At 42.5% G+C, this 27812-nt stretch overlaps 1 protein-coding gene across 2 annotated transcripts in view; it reads right to left on the bottom strand.

Moving 5' to 3' along the window:
• Nucleotides 1–13520: 13520 nt before the first annotated feature.
• SLC17A5 (solute carrier family 17 member 5) overlaps nt 13521–27812 on the bottom strand; it is a 53899-nt gene continuing 39607 nt past the window's right edge. The window contains exons 10-11 of one of the 2 annotated variants that reach the window (XM_082856124.1): nt 18250–18340; nt 13521–14895 (exon numbers count right to left, since the gene is read on the bottom strand). In XM_082856124.1, the coding sequence (XP_082712250.1) occupies nt 14758–14895; nt 18250–18340 (229 nt within the window). In that variant the 3' untranslated portion in view covers nt 13521–14757. The remainder of the gene's footprint in view (nt 14896–18249; nt 18341–27812) is intronic. The other variant, XM_082856125.1, reaches the window with a different exon arrangement.

Raw genomic sequence — 27812 nt, 5'->3', positions numbered from 1 at the left:
TTGGGCTGCACGAGCGGCTGGGTGTGGGGTGAGGCTGGGGGCGCGCCCGGCCAGCTCGGGGGCCCTGCTGGGGCTCCCCCCTCCCCCCCCAGGACACTGAAGAGTGCCCGCCCCCGCTTTTCGTCCTGCGCAGCGGCAAACGGGCCGACGACATCAATCAGGGTATGAAACACATTCTATTGATTTTGGAATCTTGGCTGCAGCTGCCAGATTCCTCGAGAGACACTGAGTCCCGGACAAGAAACCCCAAGCTCAACACGTTTGTAGTAGACGATTGCTTTTTCCAGAAAAGAGCTCCTAAGCACCAGGGCCTGGGCTAGCTTCTTCCCCCAGTGTCTGCTGCCGCCGAAGGGCGAGTTCGCCCCCCGCGAGAGGCAAGCCTTCACCCCTGGCCTGGAAGCCGAGGCTGTGATCTGGGCCCTTGCGCCTTTTTTCAGGATAGTTTTTGGTGAGCGAGGAGAACATGTACAGGGTCCTGCCCACCCCCGGCGTCGGCGTGGGAGTCGATTTGGGGTCTCCGGGCGTTTTTTTTCCTGCGCCGCAGCGACCCTGGCCTCTGGGAATGAAATCCCACGACTCCTGTGAGTTTTACAAAATAGTATCATTATATTGTAATCGTAAAAGCTAGTTCTGCATCTTAGGCAAAAAAGCAAGAAAAGAAGGTTAAGTAACAGTCACTTTTACTTTTTGGAAGCGTCCCTGGTGCCCGGAGCGGGTGTAGACGCCACCGCGGCTGGCTGGGAGGCCCAGCTAGGAGGCCCCGCTGTGACTCTCCATTGTTCGCGCGGCCCGGGCTGACTCGTTCTAAATGCTTCTCTTTGTGTTTTCCCTCCGCGAGCGCGCACAGATGGTTGCTCTAAGAGGCATCTTCTTTCCTCAGACGAAAGAAATCTAGTCTTTGAGAGTTCCGCTGCACGAGTCAACTAAACTATATGAGTTAAACTCCAGTTTCCTGAGAGCTACAAATATCTGCTCCGCCCCACCCTGATGGGAAGTGCCAACAGTTCGTGTTTCGCCACCAAGTGGCTCAAATCTGGAGGATTTCTTTGGTGTCCAGGGCAAAACCGATCTGCGCGCCGTGAGTGGTTTTTAGGGCAGTGAAGCTGCAGTGTAGGCCGAGCTGCTGCAGAGGGAGGGGTGTGTGTGCGAGGAGGGGGCGCGTGCGCGCACACGCTCCTTAATCATCAGTTCTTTATGAAATTGTTACGGTGGAAACGGTGGACATTATACTGGGATATAGGAACGAAGAAGATAGCAGAACTGAATGGCATCCTCCACGGTATCTTGTGGGGTTTTTTTGGGGGGCAAGTAAATACGGGTCGTTTGGCATGGCCTGTGGGCTGACAGGGATATCGACAGGGGCCACCTTTGTAGGCCACAGAAACCACGTTACGCCCAGGGTGAGGTATAATTTTTGAAGGTGATGACGCCGGGGGGCGGCTCTTTCCAGTAAGAGCTCCAGGGCCAGAGACTCTGGGTTTGGTTTTGGAAATATAAGGGACCAGTTCTGGGGCTGACCCTGAGTTTCTGGGTTTTCTTTTTAAACGATGTGTTTTTTCCTGATTAAAAAAGTCAATTTTTATTTTCGAAAATTGAAATTAAATAAAAAAGCTCAAAGGAGAAAAAAAAATGAATTACCTATTATTCCACTGTCCAGAAATTAACATTTTGGGGTGTGTGTGTGTTTTTGTTGTTGTTGTTGTTTTTTTGCAGTACGCAGGCCTCTCACTGCTGTGGCCTCTCCCGTTGCGGAGCACAGGCTCCGGACGCGCAGGCTCAGTGGCCATGGCTCACGGGCCCAGCCGCTCCGCAGCATGTGGGATCTTCCCGGACCAGGGCACAAACCCGTGGCCCCTGCATTGGCAGGCGGACTCTCAACCACTGCGCCACCAGAGAAGCCCTGTTTTTTCTTTTTAATGCATATTTTATTCAAAAAAACATGGAATCGCTGTATTCAAGAGAATTGAAAACATATGCCCACACAAAAGACACCTGTGCATGAATGTTCACAGCAGCATTATTCCTAACTGCCAAAAAGTGGAAACAATTCAGATATGTCCATCAGCTGATGAGTGGATCAACAAAAAGTGGTCTATCCATTTAATGGAATATTATTTGGGACTAAAAAGAATGAAATGCCGATACATGCGGCAACATGGGTGAACTTTCAAAACATTATACTAAAAAGAAGCCAGACACACAGACAGCATGTTATGTGATTCCATTTTTATGAAACGTACAGAATAGGCATATATAGAGAGACAGAAACTAGATTAGCAGCTGGCAGGGGCTGGGGGAAATGAGGTTTCTTTCTGGGGTGATGAAATGTTCTGGAATTACATATGTGATAGTTGCACAACTCTGTGAATGTACTAAAAACTACTGAATTGTACACTTTAAAAACGATGAATTTTATGGTATGTGAATTATATCTCAAAAAAGCTGTTATTAAAACAAAAGCAGATATAATCTCACTATACCCAGTAATATATTATGAACATTTCCCTAATATTCCTAATAACTACTCTTCTGTAATATTTCTGTTTTCAATTATCAAAGTAATGCACATTCATTCTAAAAAAAAATTAAATAATGCAGAAGAGCGAACAGAAGAAAGTGAAGTATTTCTCCCCCTGCCCAACTTCAACATCTTCCAAGTACCTGCTTAAAAATTATTTTTATCTCATACTCTTCTGTTCATAGAACCTTCAGTTTCAGTGAAAGCCCACTGTCTTGTTTTATTTTTAATTTTCCTCTTCCCCCCAACTCTGTTTTCATTCTCCCCTTTGTCGCCACTCACTCTAACGTGTTCGTTACATGTTCTAAATTATGCAAGTATCCCTGGAAAATATCATGTTTTTGTATGGGTTTTTAATTTTCGGAAGTGGTTATTGTGCTATTAGTTCTTTTTACACAGCACATTCTGAGGCCTCTGCATGTTCTTGGGTGATATTATTCCATAATAAAATTCACCATATTTAGCTTATCTATTTCCCTGATGAGGGACGCCTGGCTCGCCTCCAGCTCTGTCACAGTGAACAGTGTGGTGTATATGCTCCCTTAAGGACTTGAGTGGGATCTTCGGATCTATCATTCTGTGACAAATACCCAGGTATGGGGCGGTATACCGGGGCAAAGGACATATTCTTATTTAATTTAAATACAATCATTTGCTTTCTGGAATGGATATGCCAGTTTATACTCCCTTCTTCCCCCTGTGGACAATAATTTTCATCTCCCCACATCCTTTGTCAACACTTGGTAGCATCAAACTTTCTAATTTTTATTAATTTGATGGGTTGAAAGTAATATCTCGTTTGAGTTTTAGTTTGCGTTTCTTTTTGTTTCTATAATTACTAGGGAATTTAATCACTTCTTCATGTGCTTGTTTGACATCTGGTGTTCTGTTAAGTGAACTGTTTATTCATTGCTCATTTTTTCTGTTGGGTTTTCTCACTTTTTCTTGTTGATCTGCAGGAGCTCTGAAAAATCTAGGTACTAAACCTCTTCTACTGACAAGATGTTGCAGTCTCCTCTAGTCTGACATCTGTTAACTTTGTTTGGTATGTTTTTCTGAACGGAAGTATTTAATTTAATGTAGTGAAATCCATTTAATTTTCCCCCTACTCCGAGGTGCTAAAGATATTTTCCAATGTTTTTTGCTATTCACGTTCTAATTTTACATTACTACTATTTTTTTTAAAGTATTTATTTATTTATTTATGGCTGCATCGAGTCTTAGTTGCGGCACGCGGGCTCCAGAGCGCATGGGCTCTCTAGTTGCAGCACCTGGGCTTATGGGATCTTATGCGGCATGTGGGATCTTAGTTCCCCGACCAGGGATTGAACCCATGTTCCCTGCTTCGGAAGGTGGATTCTTAACCACTGGACCACCAGGGAAGTCCCTACCTTGCTACTATTAACAGAACCTTTTTCCATGTATGTATCAATACATCCATAATTTGTTTGTTAAAAATACGATAAAACAATGTATATTGTTAGGTAACTCTTTTTCATCCTCCAACAAATTGTATGGACATTCTCCTATGTGTCTATTTCAGATCTTCTTACTTTTTAATGGTTGCATAGTATTCTCCTCTGTGAATGCACCATAACCTCTTTAACAATTTCCTTACTCATAGAAAAGTGACAGTACTCTAAAACATGCCTGGTGGTTGTTCAAGTATTTTTAGGCTAGATTACCATAGGCAGAATTGCTGGTTCAATGACTGTATTTAATGTTGACTTGCTGACAAATTACGCTCCAAAAATGTTGCAGTGATTTGTATTCCCATCAACAGTGTTCAAACATGATTTGCTGCTGTTGTAGTTGTTACATAAATTAACCCAATTATTATAGGCTAGCAATGTTTCCAGCAGTGGTACTTCTACTGGTCTCTCAATTCATTCAGTCTCTGATGGCGACTTCACTGTGAGGGTAGTGGTGGTGTGGCCCAGGCACCACCGGCCACCGTTTTGATGCATGAACTGCAGCTTGTCTCTTCATCTGGGTTTTGCCACAGAAGGAGTAGGTGTCCTTGGCGTGTGGGCTGATTTTCTTCATGATCTTCCTGTGGGAGGCACTATGTTGACATCTTCCTGTATTGACGATGGTCCTGACCTTCCGGGTGCATTTAGCCACATCGCCTCAAACTAGGTCCAAGCCCAGAGAGGAACCAAACATGGTTTGTATTTTTTTTATTTTTAATTTAATTTAATTTTTATTTTATATTGGAGTATAGTTGATTTACAAAGTTGTGTTAGTTTCAGGTGTACAGCAAAGTGATTCAGTTATACATATACATATATACATTCGTTTTCAGATTCTTTTCCAATATAGGTTATTATAGAATATCGAGTAGAGTTTCCTGTGCTATACAGTAGGTCCTTGGTTTTTAAAAATTAATTAATTAATTAATTAATTATTGGCTGCGTCGGGTCTTTGTTGCTGCACGTGGGCTTTCTCTAGTTGCAGCGAGCAGGGGCTACTCTTCATTGCGGTGCACGGGCTTCTCACCGCGGTGGCTTCTCTTGTTGCGGCTCTAGGTGCACAGGCTTCAGTAGTTGTGGCATGGGGGCTCAGAAGTTGTGGCTCACGGGCTTAGTTGCTCTGCGGCATGTGGGATCTTCCTGGACCAGGGCTTGAACCCGTGCCCCCTGCATTGGCAGGCGGATTCTTAACCACTGTGCCACCAGGGAAGTCCCCAGGAGGTCCTTGTTGATTATCTGTTTTACATATAGTAGTGTGTATGTGTTAATCACAAACTCCTAATTTATCCCTCCCCCTCCACCTTTCCCCTTTGGTAACCATAAGTTTGTTTGTAAAGTCTGAGTCTCTTTCTATTTTGTAAATAAGTTCATTTGTATCATTTATTTTATATTCCAAATATAAGCAATAACATATGAGATTTGTCTTTCTCTGTCTGACTTACTTCACTTTGTATGCTACTCTCTAGATTCCTGCATGTTGCTGCAAATTGCATTAGTTCCTTCTTTTTAATGGCTGAGTAAAGTTACATTGTATATATAGTACCACATCTTCTTTAACCATTCCTCTGTTGATGGACATTTAAGTTGCTTCTGTGTCTTGGCTACTGTAAATAGTGCTGCAATGAACATTGAGGTGTATATATATTTTCGAATTATGGTTTTCCCCACATATATGCCCAGGAGTGGGATTGCTGGATCATATGGTGGCTCTATTTTTAGTTTTTTTAAGGAACCTCTGTACTATTCTCCATAGTGGCTGTACCAACTTACATTCCCACCAACAGTGTAGATGGGTTCCCTTTTCTCCACACCCTCTCCAGCATTTATTGTTTGTAGACTTTTCAATGATGGCCATTCTGACTGGTGTGAGGTGATACCTCACTGTGGTTTTGATTTGCATTTCTCTAATAATTAGTGATGTTGAGGATGTTTTCATGTGCTTCTTGGCCATCTGTATGTCTTCTTTGGAGGAATGTCTATTTAGGTTTTCTGCCCATTTTTTGATTGGGTTGTTTGTTTTTTTTGATATTGAGCTGCATGAGCTGTTTGTATATTTTGGAGATTAATCCTTTGTCAGTTGCTTCGTTTGCAAATATTTTCTCCTATTATGAGGGTTGTCTTTTCATTTTGTTTATGGTTTCCTTTGCTGTGCAAAATCTTTTAAGTTTAATTAGGTCCCATTTATTTATTTTTGTTTTTATTTTCATTACTCTAGGAGGTGGATCCAAAAAGACATTGCTGTAATTTATGTCAGAGAGTGTTCTGCCTATGTTTTCCTCTAAGAGTTTTATAGTCTCCAGTCTTACATTTAGGCCTTTAATTCATTTTGAGTTTATTTTTGTGTACGGTGTTAGAGAATGTTCTAATTTCATTCTTTTACCTGTAGCTGTTCAGTTTTCCCAGCATCACTTATTGAAGAGACTGTCTTTTCTCTATTGTATATTCTTGCCTCCTTTGTCATAGATTAGCTGAGGTGTGTGGATTTATTTCTGGACTTTCTAGCCTATTCCATTGATCTATAAGTCTGTCTTTGTGCCAGTACCATACTGTTTTAATGACAATAGCTTTGTAATATAGTCTGAAGTCAGGGAGCCTGATTCCTCCAGCTCTGTTTTTCTTTCTCAAGATTGCTTTGCTCTTTGAGGTCTTTTTTGTCTCTATACAGATTTTAAGATTTTTTTGTTATGGTTCTTGAAAAATGCCATTGGTAAATTAATAAGGATTGCAATGACTCTGTAGATTGCCTTGAATAGTACAGGCATTTTGACAATATTGATTCTTCCAATCCAAGAGCATGGTGTATCTTTCCATCTTTTTTTGTCATCTTCAATTTCTTTCATCAGCATCTTATAATTTTCTGAGTACAGGTCTTTTGCCACCTTAGATAGGTTTATTCCTAGGTATTCTTTTTGATGAGATAGTAAATGGGATTGTTTCCTTAATTTCTCTTTCTAGTCTTTCCTTGTTAGTGTATAGGAATGCAAGAGATTTCTGTGCATTAATTTTGTATCCTGCAACTTTACTGAATTCATTGATGAGCTCTAGTAGTTTTCTGCTGCAGTCTTTAGGATTTTCTACATATAGAATCATGTCATCTGCAAACAGTGACAGTTTTACTTCTTCTTTTCCAATTTGGATCCCTTTTATTTCTTTTTCTTCTCTGATTGCCATGGCTAGGACTTCCAAAACTATGTTGAATAATAGTGGTGAGAGTGGACATCCTTGTCTTGTTCCTGATCTTAGAGGAAATGCTTTCAGCTTTTCACCATTGAGTATGATGTTAGCTGTGGGTTTGTCATATATGGCTTTTGTTATGTTGAGGTATGTTTCTTCTATGCCCACTTTCTGGAGGGTTTTTATCATAAATAGGTGCGAACCAAACATGATTTTTATTATTATTATTATTTTTATTTTTTTCAAACATGATTTTTAATGGAGACAGTATATTTAGGACTAAGGAGATTCTGCTCTAACATCAGAGAGACCTGGTTTGAATCTTGCCTCTGCCTCTTAGTTGTGTGACTTTCTCAGTTTCCTCATCTGTAAAACGTGGGGTAGGGGTGTGGAGAGAATTAAATAAACATTAAATGTAGAGCCCTTGTACACTACCTGGCACTAACTCTCTACTCTGAGAAATTTATAAATATTGTTTTTAATTTTAATTTTTTTTTTTTGGCTGTGCCGCATGGCTTGCAGGATCTTAGTTCCCTGACCAGGGATCGAACCCTGGCCACCGCAGTGAAGACGCCGAGTCCTAACCAATGGATGGCCAGGGAATTCCTATAAATGTTGTTATTTAGCACATAATAATTCTAGGTACCACTACATCCAATTCTGAACATGTCTTTGCTATTTCCTCGTCTGCTTTAGCTTTTGTTCCGTTGACAGCCTCAGATAGTCCTGGTTCCATTCCATCCCTTCCACCATCTTCCTGTTCTTTCCAGCGTCCTCAGGGTCATAGCGGAAGGATGGGGACTCAGAAGACTTAACAGCACTGTGCACCCCATGCCTGCCTGCACCTCTGCCAGTCTAAACCTGGTGAAGGAAATCAGCCTATTGGGCTCCATTTTACTTGTAAGTTAAAAAGAAAGGGCCGAAAGAGGGACTGGTGGCTGAGGAAGCCTCCTGGAAAGGACAGAAGAGCCAGGCACACCGACAGTGACTCTGCACTATCATTCCTGCTATCAGCAAAGACGCGTGATGGTTAGAGCCTGCCATCTGTGAGGGGACCCTGTCAGAGGCCAGCAGTGAGGAAGATGTGGAAGGGGAAGTACGGAAAACACAGGCGGAGGCTTCTGGACTTGTTTTTCTCCTACATTCTGAACTTTCACTTCCCAGTGGGAACTGAGATCCTTGCCCCCCAAACCCTTGCTTCCCATCCCATGATTTGAACTAACAAAGTCCATGCACCAAGAATGGAATGTCTACAGCTCTCCTAGAGGGAGTTTATTTTTCAGGAACAGCACAGAGTGGGAGGGTTGGTCTTTTGCCCCACCCCATAGTGTCCTAAATTGTTGAAAATTTCAAACCGGTACAGTAATAGAAATAATGAGTTAAAGTTTTTTCCATAGAAGCAACTGAATCGTACTGGCATGCTTAGGTTTACAGAAAACGTTCAAAAGATTCACAGTACTATAGAATAAACATAGAATAAATATTCCCTAATATCATACATGGAGCTAAGCTAGTGATACAACAAATTCCCAACCAATGTCATAGTTTGAGTCAGTGGGCTTATTTGGTTGAAGTTGGCACTGGGAACCAAGATTGCTGGCGGGGTCCCTGGAAGGGCCGAAGACCACTCCTTTAACAGAGCATGTATCTCTCATCTCAGCTTTAACTAGGTCTTGTTGCCTGCACGTTCAGGGGTATTTATGAGTATTTAGTGAGGTAATCTATGTGACAGTGGTATAGACATGCTGTCACCTACCATATGCTTCTCTGTAGCCGATGATGATCCAAAAGGGACCCCTCTGAATGCCCCAGGATAAACTTCCTGCCACGGATGACAGAACAAATCAAAGCACAGCAGACACCTGAAGTAGCTTCTTGGTGCGAAAAAAAAAAGCTGCATTATCATACATATTGTGTAGGTAATTTATACAATATACCCATTGGAATTTCCTCTGACAGCATCCCAATACTTCATGTAAAACAGTTCTTGAGCGTTAAAAGAAACAGACTATATATCCTAGCCCGATCACTTTCAATCCCAACCAAACTTCTGTGGGAAGCTCAAGTTTCAGGCTGTGGAGTGAGTGTGAAGTTGTGAAATGCTCAAAACGAGGGGCTATTTGTGGCTGTAATGCAAGATGAGGCCAGCATGCACACTTGATCCCCGAGAGGCGGTGTCTGTCGGAAGGGCTAGCATATTTCAGTGGTTTCTGCTGAGGAGAGCACGCCAGGAAGAAAACTTAATAGGGCTAGGCTGGAAGGGGGGATCACTCTGTCCCAGGTGCAGCCTATCATAGCAGGAAGGCTGTGTGAGGGAAACAGGTTGCTTAAATACTTTTCCAGCTCAGTTGTACAATCAGGGCTTCTCACTTAGAAGCACAGGACTGGCAGTGCCGGGCCGTCAAAGTTTCCTCCTTCCCAACATCAAGATAAAGTGAAAGCAAGCAGGCACTCGGAAAATTACTGGTGTTCTTCCTCATCAAGGCGCATGGCAGAAAATTGGTCACATTTCATTTGGGTTCAGTATTTCCTGTACTCAAAGGTAGCCATAGCAGAGCCCCTAGAAAGTAGTTTCTTCTTAAAAAAAATTTTTTTTTAAATTAATTTATTTTTTATTTTATTTTATTTTTTGGCTGCATTGGGTCTTCGTTGCTGCACGCGGGCTTTCGCTAGTTGTAGCAAGCGGGGACTACTCTTTTTTTTTTTTTTTTTCCGCTGTACGCGGGCCCCTCACTGTTGTGGCCTCTCCCGCTGCGGAGCACAGGCTCCGGACGCACAGGCTCAGCAGCCATGGCTCACGGGCCCAGCCGCTCTGCGGCATGTGGGATCTTCCCGGACCGGGGCACGAACCCGTGTCCCCTGCATCGGCAGGCGGACTCTCAACCACTGCGCCACCAGGGAAGCCCAGGGACTACTCTTCATCGCAGTGCGTGGGCTTCTTATTGCGGTGGCTTCTCTTGCTGCAGAGCACGGGCTCTAGGCACATGGGCTTCAGTAGTTGTGGCACGTGGGCTCAGTAGTTGCAGCATGCAGGCTCAGTAGTTGTGGCTCGTGGGCTCTAAAGCGCAGGCTCAGTAGCTGTGGCGCACGGGCTTAGTTGCTCCGCGGCATGTGGGATCTTCCCGGACCAGGGCTCGAACCCGTGTCCCCTGCAAAGGCAGGTGGATTCTTGACCACTGCGCCACCAGGGAAGTCCTGAAAGTAGTTTCTATATGGCTGTCTTAAAGCACAAACTTTTATAACTGGCTTTTCTGCTTATGGTCGCTCTAAGAGGCAGAGGCATCTGAAAAGGCTATGTGAGCCACCTCAGTTTGCATTTCTATGAGAAAGATAATTTATTCTTTAAACTGAAATTAGACATTCACCCCGTATCTAGTCATCTGAGGCAGTGACATGCTTTTCCTGAGAGGAAGAGGAACCAGGCCATTTCCTGCAATGTTCTTCCTGCCTTCAAATCTAAATACTCTATCAATATTTTTCTACTGGGTGAATTTTATTTTGAGCAGTGATAAACTACCCCCAGGGAAATTATTTACTTTGCAATAGGGTCTAAATTCAAACATCTCTATTTCTGATTCCTTGAACATGAAACAAAGGCTGAAGTAAGAAGGACATTAAAATAGTTAATCCAAACTGCAGACTCCAGCATTTGCCTCTGTTTCTTTCATAACTCTGGTTCCCAGGGTCAGTTGGCATGCTCATTCCCCCTGGATTTGATTGTTAGGTGGATAATGACATTCTACAAGGCAGGTTTCAAAGGCTGGACCCTGTGAAGGAAGGTGTTCAATAAATCAGAGTGTGAGCTCCATGGGAAAAGGGGTTTGTTTTTTTTCACGCTGTATCCCAGGTACAAGAACCAAGCCTGGCCCCTGATGAATGTGCGGAAGATATTTGTTGCATAACTGAGAGGGGAAGTACTTTGCCTATATTGGACTGAGCTATTCTCAAATACTTTCAGAACCATTTACCAATAACTGCCACTCATAACTTACTTTGAGGTGAGCATATCATTAATACGTTAAAAGGTGTTGCACATTTAAACGACTTTTTTGAGAAGAAAACAACCTATTGAAAAAAACAATATATGAGATTTTAAAAATTCCATTCATTTAACAAAGGGTTATTTACTAAATATTTGTTAAGCAACTAAAATGTTAATACAACACATATTGTTATGAGGAAGATCATGCTGAGATTAATCAAGTGGACATCACACTCAAGATGCTTGTGGTGTGGGACTCCCCTGGTGGTGCAGTGGTTAAGAATCCAGCTGCCGATGTAGGGGACACGGGTTCGATCCCTGGTCCAGGAAGATCCCACACGCCACGGAGCAACTAAGCTAGTGCGCCCCAACTACTGAGCCGGCGCTCTAGAGCCCCTGAGCCACAACTACTGAGCCCGTGAGCCACAGCTACTGAAGCCCGCGCACCTAGAGCCTGTGCTCCGCAACAAGAGAAGCCACCGCAATGAGAAGCCTGCGCACTGCAATGAAGAGCAGCCCCCGCTCGCTGCAACTAGAGAAAGCCCATGCGCAGCAACGAAGACCCAACACAGCCAAAAATAAATAAATAAAATTGATTCTTTAAAAAAAAAGATGCTTGTGGTGAATCTAACAGGGAGACAGACACAGACATGTGTTCCTGTGTATTGTACAGAGAATGCTGGGGAGGACCTGGGAGATCTGGGAGGCTGACAGTTCCAGGGAGACTTCCAGGAGGAAGAGGACTGTGTCAAACACATATCTGTATATCCTTACAGCCGAGCAAACAGTAGATATTCATGTTTGTTGAATGAATGAATGATCCTTTCTTCATCACTGAGCCTGAGTCCTCAAGTTTAAAACAAAGCAAAAAACTCAAAATTAATAAATAATATGGTGTTTTAGTGGATCAAGGGAAAAGACCACATCTAGATCACAGAGGGTAGAAGAAATCGAGGGTCCTGAAGCAGATGGGGATGAAGTGCAAACTTCCAGGCTCAGGGAAGGACGTTCGTAAAGCTATGGAGGGGGAGGGGAAAATGGAGAGTGCAGAAAGTCCCCGGATGTAGCTGAAACAGGTGTGGGAGATGAGGATGGAGCGGACCGAGCCTAGGAGTGAGCAGGCAGGCTGCTGGGCTAAGGGATTGATTCCCGGGTGGGCAAAGGGAGGTGCGGGGAGCGGGTTCACCTCGGGGGAGCATCCTGATCCGGGAGAGGGGATGCATTGTACTTGGACCAATGACCCAGCACAGGTGGGAAGCTGGACAGAAGAGGTTCAGACTAAAGGCAGTGAGACCACTTAACTTTTCTATTCCAGGTGGAAACAAGAGCCGCAAAGATCTTATTTAGGAGATGGCCAGAGGGATTTTTTTTTTTTTTTTTTTTAAATCCGGAGACTTTAACGAACTGGAATGGAAAAGACAGATGGTTAATTATACACAGGGTCGAGGGTGAGGTGGGAGATGAGGGAAGAGGAGGGATAAAAAATGACTCCAAGCCCGAGCCTCAGTGACAGGAGTAAGGAGAGTGGCAGGAACAGCTGGTTTTATTGGGGGTGAGGGGTGAGGGTGAGAGCGTGAGGCTGGATTTAAACCTCTCAGGTGCAGTGAAGACAGCTCGCTGGGCGTGTCCGTCGTGCAGTGCAAAGCCTGGGGGTGATCACACAGTAGTAGCTTGAGCAGCAGGTGTCTTGTTTTTTTAAATGATGTTTTTATTTGAATAGGTTATACTGTCACATTTGGCAAGGTGAAAATGAATTCCCCGTCCAAGCCCTGGTTGCCTATTTTTTCTCTCTAGAAGGAACCACTGTTTCCAGTTTCTTGAGGATCATTCTAGAAATATTACATACATGTTTTGTGTGTGCGTGCCGCGCTGTGCGGCTTGTGGGATCTTAGTTCCCCAGCCGGGGACTGAACCCGGGCCATGGAAGTGAAAGCCCCGAGTCCTAACCCCTGGGCCACCAGGGGATGTGTGTGTTTTCATGCTCCCAGGAGGGTTAGGTATTTTTGTTTTTTTAAAGGCTAGAAGGCTTGTATGTCTTTGAGACAGAAGGGAAAGAACAAGAAGAGAGGTGGAGACTGTGCAAGAGGAGTTACTGAAGCAAGGTCTGGAGGAGGTGAGAGGACATAATCAGGGATGCAGGCATACGCTTTAGCAGGAGGAGCTGACCCATTTCAGAGTCAGGAAGGGCAGGCTGATGGCAGTAGAGGTTTCTGATGCTGCATCACTTAGAGGACCTATGTATCCTGGCTGAATGGTGGCAGAGATGTGGGTAGAGGTAGATCAGTGGTTGAGGAGGATGAAAGAGAAGATATAAAATAGCCACTGTGGCTACTAGAAGGTGTCACAGGGCTGTCAGATCCAAAAATAATCAATCCAAAAAGGTTTATTTTGATAATTTATAAAAGAAAAATCACCATAGCAACTTAAAGTTATTTACAGATTTAAAAATAAATTTACAGAAATGTGTACACGTCATATTACATTAAATAGCTTTAGTTAAGATGTTACAGGTAGTGTTGAACATACACAACAAAACGTAAATCAAGTTCCAAACCACATAAATGCCCTCGAAGCACGCTCAAAACCCACTGGACGATGGCCCAGGAGAAACTGGCAGAATGAGCTTTCAGAGACCAGCAGTAAAGACGGTCACCCCACTGGTTGCAGGTGCTGCGGAAGTAAGAGTCACCCTAACCTTGAGCTGCGACCAGACACTGACACGTAAGACAGAGAGAAAACATGTGAGAGTGCTTTTTTTAAATTTAATTATCCTGGTGGAGCTCATAGAACACAGGACTTGAAAATTTATACTCTGATCCCACACGAAGGTGGGATGATGCTACTTGTGGCTAATTGGGCATCATACTTTCTTTTGCAGGTTACATGGCAGTCAGTCTTCCAGCGTGCTGGGAAGGGAAGGGTGAAGGGCATGGAAGCCATGGCTGTGGACTGCGCTGTCCCTGCCGGCTCAGGGCTTCAGCCACTCGTTAACAGCCCCAGGGGAATGACACCATCCAAAGCCTTGGCGCTGACCCTGGTCTTGGATGCTGCCTCTGGTAAGTGCTGGGCACTGTCCCTGAAGCCAGAGAGGGAACGCCTGGCAGCGACCTGGGCACGCTCCCCTCAGTGAAGTTGCCAGGCTGAATGATACAGTGGCTGGCAGCTCCGTGGAGATGCTGAAGTTTGAGAGCTAAGTGTCAGGGAATGTTGATGACAGATAAGTTTTTGAGGAAAGTGTACAAAAAAAGGTGTTTACCAGGACCTGAGAATTATTATCCAGCTTAAGCAAAGGTATAGAGGGGTCCGTTTCTGCTCGTCCCTTTAAGTATGGTCTTGAAAATAAACAGAACTCCCCTCTTTCAGACTGCCTGACTTGCAGCCAGGTATGTGACCCTGAATTGTAAGTTCCAGCAAATGTGTTATTAATAATTAAAAACAGCTAATTTTACTAATCTGGCAACTAGTGACATTTCATGATTACAGGCCTTAAAAATTTAATACAGTACGATTTTTTCTTATATATAGATTGCTTACACATTAAAATATCAAAGGCACTGCTAGGTTACATGATAGACAAAAATACATCGAGACAGGATTATTTATTGGTTCCTTCAGTTTCTGGGTCCACCGTGATCCCTAACAGCCCAGTTTTGTGCTTCACCTTTGGAGAACAGTGTGAAGGAAATGGCGCCAAATACGTTGACAGCAGCAGCAAGGCAGAAAACAGTTTGCCATTCTCCAACAGTGTTCTGCAGAGAAGGAAAGAAAAAATGCAAATGAAAAAGGATTTTGTTTGTGGTCCGCTTTAAAAAAAGGTGGTGTCACAAGATTGTTTTTATACGGCAGTAGCATTATTCATAAAAACTGGAAACAACCCAAATGTCCATCAACAGTGAGACGGTGGCATATGTGTTCCACGGACTACTTACAGCAACGACAACGAATGACCCACAACGACATCGATACGCCTCAGAAACGAAGAGTGCACACTGAACGATTCCACTGATATAAAGCCCATAATCTACGGTGTTAGAAAGGAGAGTGGTTCCTCTTGGTGGGGGTGAAAGAGAAAGGAAGGGCTACCTGGAGGCTTTGTGAGGGAGATAACGTGCTGTTTCTTGATTGGGTGGGCACTGGTCACACAGATGTACTAACTTTCTGAAAATCTGTCCAGCTTGTGTACTTAGGATTTGTGCATTTAAAAAATGCATGTTACACGTCAATAAAAAAGTTTACTAAAAATAAAACATTGGCATGTCCTCAACTCATGTGTTACTAGGAAAGTATTAGTATTATGCCTGCACATCATCTCCCAAGTTCTCAGGTATGGGGTGTCAGGGGCAGATCAAGTAAGGATGAGTTAAGATGGACACAGGTTCAGCCTGGCCTGAAAGATCCTGCAGGGCTCTTGAATGGCACACAACACAGAACATAGATGGGATCTGTCGGTAAGAGATCAACAAGACACAGTGTGTAATCCAGTGGTGTAAAAATATCCAGTAGTTATCTAAACCTCTGGGTCGTGTGACTATCTTTAACAACGTTTTTTTTTGGATTTTCACAATTTCAATGTAACCAGAGTGCTTCATTTGCAGCAGTTAGAAAAGAAAAAACCAAGCAGCTGAACTGGCAATGAGGAAGAAAAAGGAAAGGCACCAGCAAGTTGGCATGAAGTCATTTATGTAGGAAAAAAGGAAAAACACGGAGAAAGAAAGGAGTACTCTGTGGTCAATTATACTTATCTGAGATGAATGTATTCTGGTGGAAAAAAAAATCTTAGAAACCATCTTAAATTTTAGGGACTATTTAGATAGGCTTGCTAACAACATGTTACCATCCTAGAGCAGAAGTCGGTCAGTAATTACTAATTACGGTCAGTAATTACTAATTACTAATCATATACCCGAGAGACAGGTTTAAGACAGCTTCTTAGGATTCTAAGAAAAAGCTGCTCTGTGTGATCTGCTGGATAAAATAATACCCCAGTGTTACCTGGAGGCAACGGGTGACTTAAAATCAATCAACTGTACCAGAAATCACACAAAGCTCCTGGTTTGTTTTTTAACAAAAACTCCACCAGTTTTTAGAGAATGCTGTTTGGTCTGTAACGGAATTGAACCTCAGACACACTTTGACCTTTATTTCATCATCATTATTATTATTATTTGGCCACACTGCGAAGCTTGTGGGATCTCAGTTCCCCGACCAGAGGCTGAATCTGAGCCATGGCAGTGAAAGCGACAAATCCTAACCACTGGACTGCCAGGGACTCCCTATTTCATTATTTATTTATAATAAATAAATTATAAAGTGCGGTAAACTTTAATTGTAAGCAATTACAATTGTACAGGTAAATGTGTTTCTCCTTTTTAAAAATAATGGCTTTTTTAATAACATTAAACGAATGCTGTAACAATAGATCTGAAATCCAGTTCAGTTCCCACTTTACAAACATTCAAGACTTGAATTCAGGAGTCCAGATCTTCCCAGCAGAAGTGGCAGGACTAGTGATAATGAATGAAATTACTCGTGGTAGTGTGCTGACTTAGGTTCCTGTGTTGCCACAATGCTCCATGAAGATAAGGGTAAACATCTATGATGGGACATACTGAGCGGTCCCAACATTCCTTTCTGTTAAGTGAGAGAAAATGAGGCACTGATTCGCTTGAGTCAGGAATTAGAAATGGTAGAGCACCACCTGCAGTGAACACCCCCCTGTCTGAAGTCAGAGTATTTGGTAATAAGACAATTTGTAGGCATATACTGAAATTCTAAGGATTAGGTAGTGTTAATTTCATCACAGAGACAAAACAGAGAAAATTAAGTCTCTTTTAGAGGTTAAGTCAGCCTCTTGAAGAACACATTTCACTAGTCCTTTAGATTTTCTTAAGCAGTAGAAAACTGGAGTTGGAAAGGGCCTTTGAGGTCGCTGAATTTGATTTCTTACACAATATAACTCAGTGTCTCTGCTTCAGGCCACACCAACCCCGGGCCCGCCGTGTTTCTGGGGCCTCAGTGCCCTGACACAGACCGGATACCAGCCCTTCCCACACCCCGGCTCACTCCTCCAGGCTCCTTACCCCGCAAACTGGTTGTTCCCTCCTCTGTGTCCACAGCAAGAGCATACATTTTTTCTGCAGCTTTGTCACACTGTACTTTCATTACATATAATCTCTATTTTTTTTTTTTTTTTGGCGGTACTCGGGCCCCTCACTGTTGTGGCCTCTCCCGTTGCGGAGCACAGGCTCCAGACGTGCAGGCTCAGCGGCCATGGCTCACGGGCCCAGCCGCTCCGCGGCACGTGGGATCTTCCCGGACCGGGGCACGAACCCACGTCCCCGCATCGGCAGGCGGATCCTCAACCACTGGGCCACCAGGGAAGTCCTTTTCCATATAATATCTAAATAATGAATTTCTCAAGTGTAGAATCTTATAATTTTGCCTTTGAATCCTTAGTATCTGTCACAGTAATAAGCACTCAGGAAATGCCAGGTGAATACATGTTTGACCATTTCAGGGCTCACTAACTCAAAGGGCAGCCCGTGCCACACAGCAACAGCTCTAAACAGAAAACTTGCCTATTGTCTCCTCGTACCTTCTCTCCATCTGGCTTTGTGGAACTACCGAGAATAAATCACCATCTTTCAAACCTGTGAAGACACCTATACGTCTTCCTAAGTATTCTGCTCTTCTAAACGTTCTGGATTATTTCAACTGTTCTTATTCATTCTCACCTGATTTCCTGACACTTTCGTGGTTCCATTTCTGGAATAATTCTACATTGCCAATTTTTATTTGTTCAAACCAAAGATACAAGTTATTTATCTGGTATAATATCACAACTTTTAAGTACTTGTGTGGTTTCAGTTACAAGATCTTCATTTAACTTAGTTCTGTTGTTCTGTCTAAAATTGGAAGTGTTCTTTGAAAATACACTTTCCTACCTATTACGGTATTTAGCTTTTTGTTGCTGTAAATAATTGCATAAGAACAGACATTCAGAATTTTATCCTTAATTAAAATATACTCAACTTTGACACAGGTGTGCAGCTTCAAATGAACTGTTTAGAGCTTTTCAGTTTATAGGCAAATTATCTACTTACCTCAGGGGTCAGACTTCTAGCAATGATGGGCCCAATCATTCCAGGTATAGTGGCAAAGGTATTTGTGATGCCCAGGAGGATACCAGCATACCTGCAGAAACATTTTCATAGGGGTTTATAATTGTGTGACACATTTTTTTGGGGGGCGGGGGGCACCGCTCAGCTTGTGGGATCTTAGTTTGCCAGCCAGGGATCGAACCCGTGCCCCCTGCAATGGAAGCGTGGAATCCTAACCACTGGACCGCCAGGGAATTCCCTGCATCACACATTTAAATAGCTTCTGTCCATAGATAGCTAGACCATTCCCAGGCTGTATTCTTGTGAAATTTTATGTCTAAATGAAATGTCTTACTGAAATAGGACTAAATATTTGGGGAGTGAAAAACTTACATTTCAATAGTTCTAACATCATATAGAGAAACACAGCCATTGAAATGATCCCTTTTACAGTGAAATAGAAAAGTGCTGAGATATGATTTTCATACAAGGCTGTATCTAGATAGGAAGCTTCATGTGCCTTAAAACTTTTTAAGTTAAAAAGAGAATTTAGGGCTTCCCTGGTGGTGCAGTGGTTGAGAGTCCGCCTGCCGGTGCAGGGGACACGGGTTCGTGCCCCCGTCCAGGAGGATCCCAAATGCCGTGGAGTGGCTGGGCCCGTGAGCCATGGCCACTGGGCCTGCGCGTCCGGAGCCTGTGCTCCGCAACGGGAGAGGCCGCACTGGTGAGAGGCCCGCGTACCGCAAAAAAAAAAAGAGAATTTATTTCCTGATTACAAAATTTACGTCATTGTTAAAAATTTTCTAAAAATATTACAAAGAAAGTAAAATTACTTATAATCCTTCTATATAGAGATAATCAACATTAATATTTTGGTAAATATCCTAATTATTTTTTTCTGTATATATTTTTAATATATTATAGAAATGAGATCATACTGAACACACAATTTCACAACTTACCTGTTCAACTTATTATGTATCTTCTTGTCGCTAAATCCTTGCACACTGTCCCAGAAATAGACAAGTTGGGTTTATATATATTGTAGTGTATGACAAAAATGCATTTTGAACTCTGTCTTTTCAGAATCTTTACTGTCCTCAAAGCTAGTACTTTGTGTTTTAAGAGGTACTCGTTCTCTAATTCAAGTTTGCTAATTCTGACTCCATAGTCTCCCTGAAAACTCATGTTTTATTCCCCTTTATTATTTCCAGTAGCCAGTGCAACATCTATGCTCATTCAATATGTGCTGACCACAGAAGTGTGTGTGACCCACAGGTGTTCAGGCCCACGCATGGTCCTGTGAGGCTGCACTGCAATGACTGCTGAAGCTTGTCCCATGGAGACCAGCACCCCTTCTGCGCTTTGGCGCCAAAGGGTCGTACAGTATGCAACATTTCGGATTACATGCTAGGGTCGCTGAACATTATTTTAAGTTGTTGTGTGTATCGATAGTTGTGTGTGTCAATTGAAGAACCTGGGATTTTGTCCTGTAGATGGACCTACATTCTGGAGTTTGTAGACTGAGGCATCATTTAACATGGAGTTATGTCCCCTGTATTTCCTGCACACTGGTAGTATCTAGACTCGAGATCCTAAAGGGTTCATTAGATTTACGTTTGATATTTTTAGCAAGAAAACGTAACGGTGGTGGTGGAGTTAAAAACTAGTTAAGCACGGACTTCCCTGGTGGCACAGTGGTTGGGAATCCGCCTGCCAATGCAGGGGACACGGGTTCGGGCCCTGGTCCGGGAAGATCCCACATGCCGCAGAGCAACTAAGCCCGTGCACCACAACTACTGAGCCTGCACTCTAGAGCCCGCAAACCACAACTACTGAGCCCGTGAGCCACAACTACTGAAGCCCGTGCGCCTAGAGCCTGTGCTCCGCAACAAGAGAAGCCACCACAATGAGAAGCCTGCGCGCCGCAACGAAGAGTAGCCCCCGCTTGCCACAACTAGAGAAAGCCCGCGTGCAGCGACAGGGACCCAAGGCAGCCAAAATTAAATAAATTTATTAAAAAAAAATTAGTTAAGCAAGTAAATGGCATTTATTAACTTATCACCTAGGTATATTCAAAGTCCAATTAGAGCTTTTAATTGTTTAATGAGATAATCAGTATTATAAAATTGTGGTCCAAATGAAAGAAACTTGATGTGTATTAGACCATAGAGTCTTATTGTGGGATAATACTATTTCTATTAGGGTTTAGGATCCTCAATACCTTGGTTGCAGACTACTTATCTGAAATTCCTCTCCCCATTTTAGACATGGAAAAGTGCCTGCAATGGACTGAATTGTGTCCTCCCCCAATCCATACCTCCAATGTGACTGTATCTGGAGACAGGGCTTTTAGGAATTAATTAAGGTTAAATGAGGTCATAAAGGTAGGGTCTCAACCTAATAGGATTGGTGGGCTGCCAAGAAGAGGAAGAAAGAGAGATCGGGTTCTCTGTCTCTGTGAGCATATATGGAGGAAAGGCCACGCGTGAGGACACAGTGAAAAGGTGACTGTCTGCAAACGAGGAAGAGAGCCTTCACCAGAACCTAACCCTGCTGGCACCCTGACCACGGACTTCTAGCCTCCAGAATTGTGAGAAAATCAATTTCTGTTTTTTAAGCTACTCAGCCACATGGTGTTTTGTATGGCATCCTGAGTTGATTGACACAGTGCCTAAATAAAATATCCTGCTGAGCCGAATTCAGTTATCTATAAACATCACAAATTTTTATGTTGAAAACTCGTGCACACAGGGTACAATAACAAAACCACGTGGCACAGATCTTTCTGGCTTATGCCCTTTAGGGAGCTGATCTTAAATTAACCAAGCTTGGCAGAACCTGTCCTTTTTTTTTTTTTTTTTTTTAAAACCATTAACACCTTGGCAGTAGGAGGAACCGACTGCAATGTTGCCAGGCCTTTTCAGTGACAGATATTAAGTGCAGATGAATGCTGTGAAATTCTAAATGTCAGCACCAAGAAGCTCATTCAAGTATTTATATTACACTTGGCCAGGAAAGGCCATGAAAGATTGATGAGAGCCTGGAAAAAGGAACATGTTGTATGGACTCAGTCTGGATTCTGTGCTATTGGAGTCCTAGAATTCTGTGGGATTAATGGTTAAAAATCTATCCAAATCCCTTGAATCTGGGCAACAAAATTATCCATAGAAAATATCTATTTTAGTCTACAGAAGAAAAGGCTTAGAAAAATACCATGTAGACATATACTTATATGCTAAGAGGAATACTGACTGCCTACTGAAAAACCTTATGTCAGGCAGGGTTCTAAGTATTTTATATAATTTATCCCACTTTAATAGTAAAATGAACCCCAACAGGTAGGGATTATTATCTATCTTCATTCTATAGGTAAGAAAGAGAGGCTATAAAATGTTACCCAATTTGCCTGATTCCAAATCCCTACTTAATATTGGGATGTTATATCTATAATGCTGGGGCTTGTGGTGAAAAACTAAGCAAGAGAAAACTGATCTTTCCTACAGATTGAATTCAGTGATGACTGTTTTCAATAAGGCAGCATTATAGATATATAAAATGTCCATCAACAGATGGATGGATAAAGAAGGTGTGGTACACATATATACAATGAAATGTTAATCAGCCATAAAATAGAATGAAATGATGCCATTTGCAGCAACATGGATGGACCCAGAGATTGTCATACTGAGTGAAGTAAGTCAGACACAGAAAAGACAAATATCATATATCGCTTATATGCGGAATCTAAAAAAAATGGTACAAATGAACTATTTACAAAACAGAAATAGAGTCACAGATGTAGAAAACAAACTTATGGTTACCAGGGGGTAAGGGGGGAGGAGGGATAAATTGGGAGATTGGGACTGACATATACACACTACTATATATAAATAGATAACCAATAAGGACCTACTGTATAGCACAGGGAACTCTACTCAATACTCTGTAATGACCTATATGGGAAAAGAATCTAAAAGAGAGTGGATAGGGAGTTCCCTAGTGGCGCAGTGGCTAAGACTCCATGCTCCCAATGCAGGGGGGCCCGGGTTCGATCCCTGGTCAGGGAACTAGAGCCCACATGCATGCCACGACTAAGAGTTCACATGCCACAACTAAGGAGCCTGCCTGCTGCAACTAAGACCCAGTGCAACCAAATAAATAAATAAATATTAAAAAAATGAGTGGATATATGTATATGTATAACTGATTCACATGAAACTAACACAACATTGTAAATCAACTATATTCCAATAAAAATAAAAAAAAATAAACTATAGTCTCCTTGAGGACAGAATCTGGGCCTGCCTAGGACACATACCACTTTGGACGGTAGATGCTCAGGTAATATCTGTTGAATAGATTTTTTAAAATGATGTTTTATTTTCCTGCAATTTATCTACTATTCTCAGAGTAAGGGAGGAAAAGGATGAACCAAACCAAATTGTTGATTATGAAGATACTCCTCAAATGTGCAAGAAATACATCCCTCACCCCACCGCCTCGCTTGGATACAGCCAATTCTCATCACAGTTTCCAACCAATTATAATTATAATGCACAAAGGAGAGCCAATGGTTCAAACCATTTTAATAGTAAATACCAGTTATTGCTGTCATCCACCCATCCATTCATTCATTTAACAAACAATTCTTAAGTATGTCACTTGTGTCAACCACTATGGAAGACTCTGGTGTCCAACAATGAATTAAACATAGTTCTTGTTCTCAAGGAGCTCACAGTTTACTTAATGAGAAAGATTATGGGCCAATAATGGAATAAAACCTAGTAGCCCGAAAAATCAAACTATGTTAGCGATTCATACCAGGGTTTACAGAAGCACAGAGGCAGGGCCTTAATCAACCCTCTGTGTGGGCGGGGGACATTTGAGGGGACCAGGGAGGGGATGCCTCAGGAAAAGCTTCTTAGAGGAAGTAGTGCTGGAGTTTGGCTGTAAGAGACGAGTGGGTGCAGAGAAAGTACAGGGAGGGGATGAAAACGTGTGAAGTCTCGGCAGCTGTCAAAGTAACAGGACAAGGGCCCACGCGGCACGTCCAGACATGGGAATTGCTGGGCTTGCCCAATTTCCACTCATTTTCAGCCGTTTAGCTTGAGATTTGAACTCTAATGAGGCCTAGGAACTGTAGCCTGTTAGTATCTTCCCAAACTTTCTTTCACTGTATTACTTTCTGTTCTAAGTTTAAAGGCAACCACGTGCCCACTGCATTCCTGAAATATGCCTTTGATGTTCAGAAGCTCTACTGTTTTCTGTGATCATTCATTGGTTTTTAGCTTATTTTTCTAAAACAAACTGTGCACTTGAAACATTTATAATGAGTACTATATTAAGATGTGATATTGGTGGAAGGTCTTTGTTTCATAAAGGTTTTCTTCTATATGATTTAATATGTGTGAGAAAAGTCGAGGTTATAAAAGCCAAATGATTTGCAGTGAGACTGATGTGGTCACGTGTCACAGCTAGTGTAATCTCTCAAGTCAAATAAAAATTAGATCCCTTATTTCAGCCATACAAGGCTTATTTTGTGGTTTACATGGAATAACTATGTTATTCTTATATTATTTTGAATTCCAAGTATTATTTTATTTCTAGCCTGTTTTACTGATTTGTACTATATGGAACTTTAATAAAATTACTGTCATTTTAACAGCAAAATAAATAAATAAATAAATAAAGGACTCATAAAATGTCAGGGCTGGACCAGGGTCTTTCAGACCGAGAGTTCAACCAACCCAGCTGATGCTTGAAGCCCAGTTCCAGGATACTGCCTGCAGGCTGCCCAGTAAATGCTTCAGGACAACACCATATCACCCTCCAAGCCAGCAGAAGCTTACCCAGGTGCAAGCAGGGGTTCACGTTTATGTCTTCGACATCTGCTACGGTGCTTGGCACAGTGCTTGCTTAATGACTAGGTCCATCAGTCAGCACGCTATGACACTGAAGTTTAGTGATGACAAATCCACCTAATTGTACATCCAGTTCATCTCTCTCCATCCTGTCTAAAAGGACATCATGGGAGACCTTGCTGAAATCCTGATATACCAAATATACTGTGTATACACGGTCGAAAATGATGTTGAGAACTTTGCTATTTTGGGGCTTAGTGACCCAGTGGTGGCTCCTTAGTGATCAGTATTTTCTTTTCCAGGAGCTCACCAATCATCCCTTTAGTATTCTGCTTGGATTGATTTGTGACCCTGATCATGGCACCTGACTCAAAGTTTGCCAGAAAATAATAATGAAGTTTATCGCATTATGTGCAAATGCATTTATTACATTATGAGTGAAGTGTTCTCTCTCTCTCTGTGCTCTACTTAATCCTCAAAACAATTTTATAAGGTAGGTACCATGGATATGTGTTTTTTCCTTCTCTAGCATGCATGTTCTTTTTAAATTAATTAATTTTATTTTATTTTTATTTTTGGCTGTGTTGGGTCTTCGTTGCTGCACGCGGGCTTTCTCTAGCGGCAAGCGGGGGCTACTCTTCGTTGCGGTGCGTGGGCTTCCCATTGCAGTGGCTTCTCTTGTTGCGGAGCACAGGCTCTAGGTGTACAGGCTTCAGTAGCTGTGGCTCGCAGGCTCTAGAGTGCAGGCTCAGTAGTTGCGGCGCACGGGCTTAGCTGCTCCGCGGCACGTGGGATCTTCCCGGACCAGGGCTCGAACCCGTGTCCCCTGCATTGGCAGGCGGACTCCCAACCACTGCGCCACCAGGGAAGCCCTAACCTGTGAAATTTTTTATCTTACCCCAAGACTCTTCTTCCTCCAGACATCCCAGTTTCAGTAAGCGGCACAACTATCTGCCCATGCAAAATACATGGAAATTATCATCCTTGGTATCTTCCTCTTCAGGTCTAATCTACTGTCAAGTCCCACCTATTGTAATCACAAAGATCTCAAATCTATCTACTTCTTTACATCTCCTATCCCCATTCCAGGCCATCATCACCTCCTATATGGATTACCGCAATAGCCTCCTAATTGGCTTTCTCCACTTGCATTCGTCCTCACAGAGTGACCTTAAAATACAGAGAATGTCACTTCTTACTTGCTTTGGATACAATATAAAACGCTTACTATAGGCTCCTGCTTACTTCCCAGTGGCTTTCTTCCCTGCATCTCAGCCACAAATGACCTTCTCTCAGTTATGTGCAATACACTGTTATGGACTGAATGCGTGCTTCCAAAATTCATATGTTGAAGCCCTAACCCTCAGTGTGATTGCATTTCGAGACAGCGTCTTTACGAGGTGATAAAGGTTAAATGAGATCATAAGGGTGGGACCCTAATCTGACAGGGCTGGTGCCCTTATAAGAAGAGTAAGAGACACCAGAGCTCTCGCCCTCTCTGCACACACCCATACACGCATACCTGAAGAAAGGCCACGCGAGCACACAGCAAGGGGTCAGCTCTTCTGCAAACCAGGGAGAGTCCTCACCAGAAAACAATTGTGTTTGCACCTTGATCTTGGCGTTCTAGCCTCTAGAACTGTGAGAAAAATTTCTGTTGATTAAGGTCCACAGTCTATGGTATTTGTTCTGGCAGTGCAAGCAGGCTGAGACACACACCAGTTTCTTCTTCCTGTCATGTAAATTCCTCTAGCGGGAATACTACTTCCTTTTTGCCTAACTTCTTACTCATTCTTCAGGCTTTAGCTTAAATATCACTTGCTCAGAGAGACCTTCCCTTGCTCCCTGATCTGCATTATATCCCCCTACTATATTCTCTCAACTTTCTCTTCAAAAAGTTGGTTTTTATTTCTTTCATGTCCACCACCCTACACTAGGAGCTCCACAGGCCACAGCTGTGCTGTTGTGGCTGGTAGGCATTTGATAATTACTTTTTGAAAGAATTAATTATCATCATAATATATTACAATTGTTTATTTTTTGTTGTTTCTTTCCTAACTAGACTAATCTCATTGCGAGCAGGAGCTGGGTTTTATTTTCTGTAGCACCACGTGGAGGACTGATGGTATAGCAGGTACTCTCTAAACGTTTGTTGTATGCATCAGAGGACTGGACCAGACCAGCGTCTCACGCTCAAAGGTACAAGGGATCTAAAGGATCCCTTAGATCCCTGAGGATCTAAAGACGCAGATTCTAGTTCAGTAAGTCTGGGGAGATGCCTGAGGATCTGCATTTTGCACAATCATGCCGCTGCTCCGTGGACCACAGTCGGCATAGTAAGAGACAAGAACACTCTAAATCCTTTCCACTTCTAACTTGCTATGATTCTATAAACCACACGCTCATAGTTTATAAAAACAATGCTATTTGTTTAACTTATTTCAAGGGAAATCCTTTCCAGATTCCTCTTCTAATCAGTAGCGTAAAGGAACAGTCCTTTAATTATTTCCTATTCCTTGAATCCTTTTCTCTACTTTGTAAATCTCAAGTCCAAGTCTCAAGCCCGAGCAGAGATTTGTTTAGTGCAGTGGGCTCGCCCTGGTCCCCACGGAAATGGCATCTTACGCCTTTACTCCTTCCGCTTCAATGGGCTCTTTATTATTTCAGTTAGGTTGGTATCCAATCTTTCAAACTTTCACTACGTTTAACAAAGTTCTCTTGAGATTAATTTACTTTCCAAGTAAATTAAATTACTTTTTTTAAAAAAATTAATTAATTTACTTTCCAAGTTAATTTACTATTCTTCTCTTTCCTTATGTTAAACTCCTTCAGTTCTTGTTTTTTGTTTTTTTTTTTTTTTGGCTGTGCTGCACGGCATATGGGATCTTAGTTCCTTGAACAGGGATTGAACCCATGCCCCTGCATTGCAGGCGCAGAGTCTTAACCACTGGACCGCCAGGCAAGTCCAAAACTCCTTCAGTTCTTAACTCACCAATATGTATACTTAACAAACATTTTCCAGCTTGTAAAGTTCACAAAATTCTTCCCTTATTTCTTATTTCTCATAAGAAAGAGCTTTAAAGAAAAGTGTTGACTGACACACAGTAAGGTCAACACACAAATAGCTTTTTAGAAAGAATTTTGACATGGTACTGAATATGAAAGTCTATTTTCATTCTTCCATTCATGTAATTGATTGACTGAGCACTGACCATGGCCCAGCACAGGGCCAGGTGCCGGTACTTCTGGGGTTAATAAGACAGACTTGGGCCCTGAACTCTCAGAGATTATAGCCCCAGAGCTTTTGCTTAGGCTACATTTTGTTTCAAACGGTTTCTTGGCCCAATACACAAGTGTTGCTGGTTTTCTTTCTTTGGTTCCCCACTGTTAAGGGCATGTAGCACTGAAGCTCCTATTTGCTTAGTATGATCAGATAAATCAACCGCTCAGCAAGTATGGACTGGGGGTGCCTGTCCTTCTGCAGAAGCTGTGATATGGATATACAGGATGCCTCAGTCTGAGGAAGCTTACATGCAAATTGGGGAGGTAAGAGAGAGAAGAGTTACATTTAGAAATAATTACAAATTAAGGTATGGTATCCAGCATCAAATTGTAAATTGAGGAAAGGAAGAGAAAAAAGCACAATGGCCTGGAAAGGCTTAATGAAGAACTGGGATGTGAACTGGAAAGGATTCGGATGGA

The sequence above is a fragment of the Leucopleurus acutus genome (genome assembly GCF_964270905.1).
Source record: "Leucopleurus acutus genome assembly, chromosome: 15".
In the NCBI taxonomy this organism is placed as follows: Eukaryota; Metazoa; Chordata; class Mammalia; order Artiodactyla; family Delphinidae; genus Leucopleurus; species Leucopleurus acutus.
The sequence above is the reverse complement of the archived record's forward strand: the minus strand, read 5'-3'. Positions and strand labels throughout refer to the sequence as shown.